Source organism: Harpia harpyja, chromosome 4 (genome assembly GCF_026419915.1).
Source record: "Harpia harpyja isolate bHarHar1 chromosome 4, bHarHar1 primary haplotype, whole genome shotgun sequence".
NCBI classification, from domain to species: domain Eukaryota; kingdom Metazoa; phylum Chordata; class Aves; order Accipitriformes; family Accipitridae; genus Harpia; species Harpia harpyja.
In genome coordinates, this window is record NC_068943.1 from 80889984 (window position 1) to 80896770 (window position 6787).

General features: G+C 60.2%; 1 protein-coding gene across 2 annotated transcripts; it reads left to right on the forward strand.

The window, feature by feature from the left end:
* The first annotated feature begins 2372 nt into the window (after nt 1-2372).
* Nucleotides 2373-6445, forward strand: LOC128140767 (myosin light chain kinase, smooth muscle-like). Of its 2 annotated transcripts, XM_052785014.1 has the most exons (10): nt 2373-2581; nt 2954-3114; nt 3491-3581; nt 3704-3907; nt 4153-4370; nt 4782-4905; nt 4984-5136; nt 5321-5441; nt 5520-5610; nt 6003-6445. In XM_052785014.1, the coding sequence occupies exons 2-10, from the start codon at nt 3099-3101 to the stop codon at nt 6233-6235; spliced, it is 1251 nt and encodes a 416-aa protein (XP_052640974.1). In that variant the 5' UTR covers nt 2373-2581; nt 2954-3098; the 3' UTR covers nt 6236-6445. The 2 variants fall into 2 exon arrangements, with proteins under 2 accessions (XP_052640974.1, XP_052640973.1); XM_052785013.1 differs by lacking the exon at nt 2373-2581 and having other exon boundaries at nt 2590-3114.
* The last annotated feature ends 342 nt before the right edge of the window (nt 6446-6787 follow it).

A 6787-nucleotide genomic window follows, 5' to 3' on the forward strand; every position in this document is an offset into this window, starting at 1 on the left:
GGAACCCATGGATGCCTGGATATGAGTGCTAATGATTAATTATATTAATTAATTTTATGAGTCACAAGACGAGGATGTCCATGGCAGATAATGCACCGCCAGACATTTCGGATGGGCCACCTTCCCAAACCCGAAAGCAAAGGTGCAAGAAAGCGCCAGGGGTCAGTGGCTGTTAAACAAAGCGCTGTCAGTAATGACGTTCATTTTGAAGGCTGGAAAATACCGAAGCATGGATGGATCTCCTTGTCCATCCCTGGACTGGCTCGTTTACCCTCACTCCTTAAAATCCTTTCGGCTTTTCCTGCTGTTGACCTTAAACTCCTGGGGATGCTCCAGTAGATGAGATTGAGGGGAAATTTGGGTTAGAGCTTGAAAATTAAACACGGTCCTTATGTGGGCTTGGGCAAGGCTGAACCAGGCTCTGATCCCATGGGAATTAAAGGCTGGGAGCGGGATAACTACCGGTGCTGCACGATGGAGGAATGGAGCTGGGAACGGCCATGTTGTCCCAGACCTGTGCCTGGCCTTGACCCACTCATTATGCTCATTGGATGCCGGGAAAAAAATATATCTATGTCTGCTGGTGGCAAGAAGTCAAGTCTGGATGGTGCCCAGGGCGGTGGCCTGTCGCTGTGGGGGGTCACCCAGGTGGACCATGGCATCCCCAGGGACTCCGGGCTGGTGTCGTGGGGTTGTCCCATGGATACGACTCTCTATCCAGAGGGGTGGGGTGGGAAGCAGCTCCTGAGGGATTCACCCTCCAGCCAAGCGCTGCATCCCAGCGCGTCCTCCCAGGGATGGTGGGTTCTGCCACCCCTCCACAGGTCCCACAGACCCCCAATCTTTTTTTCCCCTCCTGGCCTTTTTCTGCTCATTTTTGCTGCGCATCACCAGGACGAGCATCAGGCCAATACTGACATCAAGTGGCTGCTGGGATCCCTCGCACGCCTGGGCCGTATCCTGCCTCTCCCTGTGCTGGGAGCAGCCCAGCATCACCCACACAGCCTCATCCTGCCCTGGAGAGGGGCTCGGAGCCAAGCGGGGTCAGGAGCCGTGGCCAGCGGTGCCAGACATCAGCCTGGCCGGGTCTCCATCACCCCTCGCCAGGCAGGTGGGATGCAGCCAGCTGTACTCCATCATCACCCCGCTGCCTGTCCCCAGCCAGGCCATCACTGTGTCCTACTCCTGTCCCCGGCATGCCCAGCCACAGCAGTCGATATCCCAGCAGGGTCGAACCAAGCGCGCTGACGGCATCGCCGAGTGGGGAGTATCTACCGCATCCCTAGCCCACGGTGTGCTGGTGGGGACCCCCCCAGCCACGGCAGCCCCATCCTGTGGCTCTGCCCTGCCGGTGGCAAGGTCACAGTGACGGGCGAGTAGCAAGGTTGTGGTGGCCCTGCCACCGCCCCGGTGCTGGGGACACTTGTCCCCGACGCCCTGCCGGCAGCTGTGGACTTTGTGCCGAGTGCGGGAGTGACGGCGGTGGTGCGTCTGCTGGCACAGGCAGAGCCCCAGATCACCCGTGAGACCTGGCTTCGGACAGCAGGTAACACCAGGGTGACATCCCCACTGCTCGGGGGGATGCTGTAACACAGGGCTCCCTGGGGGGGGACGGGTCCCCCGTCGTGCCGCTGAACCATCACCGGGTGTGGAGTCAGCTCCAGGAGGAAATCATGGTGTTATTCCCATTTTATAGCAGGGGAAACTGAGGCGTGGCAGTGTGCTGGGTGCCAGAGCAGGCATGCAGTCCGGCTTTTTGGGGATAAAGGCTGGATAACCCCATTTTTCCTCCAAACCTCTGGGCTCAGAGGCCTGGAGGAGTTTTACAACATCAAGTACACCTTCATCCCGGCTTCCCTGAAGCGGGAGCTGAGCTCACCCAGGGAAGCCTGAAGCCCAGGATGGGTTTCGGGGAGAGCGATGGCTCTGGCAGGGTATTGGATGCAGGTGGAGCTGGGAATAGGGGAGCAGGTGTGAGTGCTCAGCCCCTCGGTGGGAACCCACCCATGGGTGGGGAGGGAGGCGGAGGTGTGCTGGGGCTGGGCTGCTGGTGGATTTAACTTCCGAGAGGCTCTAAGGTCTGGATACGTGCTGGGAGGGCAGTGCAGGACTGAGCTGGCTGCTAGGTAATGAGGTGTGTCAGGTCTCTGCAGACCCTCTCACGTGCCCCCCCCCCCCCCCCGTGGGATTTCTCTGGCTGAGACCCCTGTGTTGCAGCCCTGTGACCCTGCTCAGTGCCAAACGGGGTGTTGGGGGGTTTGGGACTGCAGTGCAAGACATGGTTTGGGGGAGGGCTCTGTGATGATGTTGGTGGTTGTTTGTTCCCCCAAGTCCGGAAACGCTCCCTGGGAAGGAAAGGGAGGGGAGAGCTGGGGCTGTTCCCAGCCCCGGAGCAGGAGGGATGCTCCTGGCTGGGCCTGAAGGCAGCACCGAGACGTCCCCATATGTGCGGTCCTAGTGGTCCTCAACCCCTAGCATCGCCTCTTCCTTCCCTCTCCAGCTCCCTGATGGGTCCGCAGTGACTGGGAAGGATCAGGGACCTGCTGGTGGCCTGGGACAGGACAGGACTGGACGGTGACAGGTCAGCACTGTGGCTCGTGGGTTGGGGTTTGGGTGCTGCCACCTAGCACGCTTGGGTGTCATTGCCCTGTCCTCCCAACCCTTGTATGGACTGAGCAGGAGGGGATGTGCATAAGGAAACAGGTCCTTTGCCCTAGAAATGCAGCTTTTCCTGGGGATTTCCTGGCTGATGCAAGACAGGGCATGAGAAAAACATCGGCTTTGAGCCTAAGGCGCTACTGGAAAGAGATTGTCCCCATCTAAGAAGGGACCTTGCTTTAAAATTGGGTTTGGCCCTTTGCTGGGTCTCTTTGGGTCCATCAGGTTGTCAGCTTTTGGGTAGAATGGGGAGTGCAGGCAGAGGTGGAAGGATGCTGGTGGTCTCACATGGCAGGGAGAAGGTGTGGGGCTCCAGGAAGCAGCCGGAGCGGACACGCAGGCATCGCCTGCCCCAGCACGGGCTTGCCAGGAGCCTCAGGGCTGCATCCAGCACCCATCCTGACTGCGCCAGCACCCAGCGAGGAGCTGGTGGCACCACCATGTCCCAGGCAGAAGGTATGGCTGAACCCTCGGTCTCTCCCGGGGGAGGCGCAGGCTTTGCGTGGGGACGCCAGTGCTGCTGCGACCCCGCAGATCAGCACCAATCTCCATCCCATCCTGTTTAATGGCCCTGTTTCGCTTGGATTTTTGATCCTAAAAGCACCTTTTACCCTGATTTGCAGGGTGCTGGGCTGCTCCAGGAGCTCCTGTGGCAGCAGCTGCTGTCCCCTCATCCCCCCCCCGGGGTCCCATCCGCACTGCGTGGGGAGGGTGGTTGGACCTGGATGAAGCAGGGGGGACACAGAAATAAGCACTGGAGGGGAAGTGCGGGCAGCTGGTCCCCAAAGCATGAGGGATCCATGCATGGACCACCCTGTTCCATCCCTCCCAGGAGGCGAGGAGACCTTTGAATACCGTGATGTGGTTGTCAGCAGCCAGGAAAAGTTTTCAGACGTGTACATGCAGTTGGAGAAGCTGGGAGAGTAAGTGGGGGTCCCACATCCCCACTGCTTGGGGATGGTCCATGGCTGTCCATGCACAGCCCTGGGTGGGATACAGGGTGGTGGTGATGGCTCCTCCATCCCTCATCCTCGCTCTGTCCCAGGGGAAAATTTGGGACAGTGTACCAGCTGCAGGAAAAAGCCACTGGCAAAATCCGGGCTGGGAAATATTTCCGGACGCGGACGGCTAAAGAGAAGCAGGCGGCTCGGGACGAGGTGGAGCTCATGAACCTGCTGCATCACCCACGCCTCGTACAGTGCCTCGCTGCCTTCCAGGGCCCTGCCGAGCTGGTGATGGTGATGGAGTAGTGAGTGCGGGGGCACAGAGTCAAGTTTGGGGGTGGTGGGGACAGTGCTGGGCTCTGCCAGGGAGAGCACTGAAGGTGGGGAGGGGTGCTGGCATGGGGCATAGGATGGACGGGCAACCTGCAGGCCCTGGAGGTATGGGTGGTGGGATGCTCCCAGAGTGCTCAGTCTGGCTTCCCTGGTGGGTCTTTTCCTCCTCGGGGCTGGTAGACCCCAGCGGGGTCCCCAGCACCTTGTCCTCCCCCAGCGTGGCAGGCGGGGAGCTCTTTGAGCGCATTGTGGATGATGACTTCGAGCACACAGAGCCCAGCAGTGCTCAGTATGTGCAGCAGATCCTGGAGGGGCTGCAGTTCATGCACAGCCAGGCCGTCGTCCACCTCGACCTCAAACCTGAGAACATTGTCTGCGTCAGCCCCAGCAGCCACTGGCTCAAGATCATCGACTTTGGCTTGGCGCGGAAGCTGGGTGAGCAAGAATAGTGGTCCTGGGGGACTGGAGCAGGGACTGTCACCGTCACAGGGACCTGATCTGGCCAGGCATGTCAGCAAGGAGCTTAGCATCCTCCTGCCTGCGCCTCTGGGACAGGCAGCTCTGTGGCACCAGATCAGGGCCCTTCCTGGTGACCATAAGATGCTCTGGGGAAACCTGCATGTCCTCAGCCCTGCCTCCCAGGTGGAGACCCCCCAAGACCCCTGTGCCTGTGGGTGCCCAGCACCCAGAGATGCTCTAGGAGAGCACCAAGACCTGCAATGGGCTCTGGAGGGCAGCAGCTCCACCTGGACACAGGGGCTCCTCTACCTGACATGTGTTGGTGTGCAGCTGGGCTGTCCTGGGGACATCCCAGCTGGACACCTGCCCCACGCATCTTCTCTGCAGCTCCAGACAGCCCCGTGAAGGTGTTGCATGGCACCCCTGAGTTCATGGCTCCAGAAGTGGTCGCCTTTGAGCCTGTGGGCTTCACCACAGACATGTGGAGCGTTGGTGTCATCTGCTACATCCTGTGAGTGTCCTCCTGGGAACAGCAGGTCAGGTTGGAGGGGGCTGAGCTGTCACTGATGTCCTTGTGTCACCTCTCTAGGCTGAGCGGGGAGTCCCCCTTCCAGGGGGACAATGACATGGAGACACTGAGCAACATCACAGCTGCCCAGTGGGAATTCGAGGAGGAGACCTTCTCTGAGATCTCCCAGCAAGCCAAGGACTTCATCAGCGAACTGCTGCAGAAGGACCCCCGGTAGGACCTGGGGGTGGCTGTGGGGTGCTGAGCTGGAGCTGGGCTGGGTTTTGGGGTGCCAAAGGGATGGGCAGGGGAAAGCCCTGGATGTGGTTGATGGAGGGGATGCTCCATGGGTCCATGCCAGCAGCTGAGGGTCTGATGGTGGAGAAGCCCCCCCCATGACCACCCCGTCTGCCCCCAGCCACCGGCTCTCCAGCACAGGGGCTCTGCTGCACCCCTGGCTGCAGCAGCCCCAGCCAAGCAGCACCAAGGCACTGTCAAAGGAGAGGATCAAGCAGTTCCTGACACGTCGGAAGTGGCAGGTACCTGGGGGGATGATGAGGATGTGGGGATGGGGATGGCTCTGGTGTGGGGCTCAGTGCTCCGTCTCTCCACTCCAGAAAACAGGCAAAGCTCTGCTGGCCCTCAACAGGTTGACCCTGCTGTCCCAGAGCCCGGAGAGGAAAGCGTCAGAGGCTCAGGACGAGGAAGGTGATGGCTCCTGAAGCATCATCCCCAATGCACCCCACCAACCCACTCCTCTCTGTTTTGTCACCCCCAACTCCTGCTCCTGGGCAGTTTCCCCCACCTTTGCTCCAACCTGCCCTGCTGCCACTACACACCGGGCCATGTCCTCACTGTGGCATTTCTGCTCCAGGCCAGCTTCAGTGCGCCAAAGTCCTCGCCACCCTCATCCCCAAGGGGCAATCTCTGATGCAGCCTCAGAACAAGCACATCCCGCTCTGCAGGGCTGGGATCTGTGTGTGATCCAGAGTTGATCGCCTTGGGACCTGGCCCATAGGTGTCATGCGTGTTCCTCCAGCAGAGGAGGGAGGTTGAACTCAGCCAGCTCCTCACTGTTCCCTCTGTCCATCTGCCTGCAGACCTGGGCTGTAGCCCGGAGGAGGACCAAGCCTCCAGGTCTCTGCCCCGACGAGGTCCCAGCTTCTCAGAGCTCCTGATCGACCAAGAGGAGGAGGAAGGTGGGAGCACTGCATCACAGGGGAGGCAGAGAGAAGCGTCAGCGTGGCCATGCCACCCCAGCCCTGGAGCACCTAGAGCAGCTGGTGAGAGAGGAACAGGGAGTGATGGGGACGAAACCTCCTCCAGCAGCTGACACAATGACCTGGGCAGCCTGGGGTAGGCCCAGATCACAGGGCTCCTCTCCCATGGGTGAACTCTGGGGTCCCACGGTGTCCCTGTACTGGGGTGGGGACAGCCATGCCTGCTGTCCCTAGCAAGGAAACAATGCTCCTGTCTGCATGGCTGCCCGGGCTTGAGCTGTCACCAATAAAGCACCAAGGATCTCTGCACTCCCTGTGCTGCTCCTTTTTTCCCCCCAAGATCACTGAGAGGGATGGGAAAGAGCTGCCCAAGCTGTGCCTACCCTTTGGCAGCTGGCACCAGGCTCTTGCCTGACCTGGGCCACCACCCTTGTCTTCTCCAGGAGAGATGCTGGCCCTGGGGACAGGGACTGAGTGGGGACAGTTCTAGCAGCAGCCCTTGTGTCCCTTGTTTGGAAGAGTCTTCCCTCATCATCAAGGAGGGTTGGCATCATGTCCTGAGCCCATGGACAGGAAGAGCTAGGATGTGTCCTGGGGACTCTGGTGTCTCCATTTCTGGGCCAGCTCTGGTACCAGCAGGGCTGGAAGGAGCCCAGAAACTGCTG

What these genes read in the sequence shown, in the direction of transcription:
- LOC128140767 (XM_052785013.1), top strand. Translation starts at nt 2,904, where the DNA reads ATGGGGAGTGCAGGCAGAGGTGGAAGGATGCTGGTGGTCTCACATGGC. An exon ending in TGACACGTCGGAAGTGGCAG is followed by an intron (nt 5,442 to 5,519) that starts GTACCTGGGGGG and finishes TCTCCACTCCAG; the next exon opens with AAAACAGGCAAAGCTCTGCT. An exon ending in AGAGGCTCAGGACGAGGAAG is followed by an intron (nt 5,611 to 6,002) that starts GTGATGGCTCCT and finishes ATCTGCCTGCAG; the next exon opens with ACCTGGGCTGTAGCCCGGAG.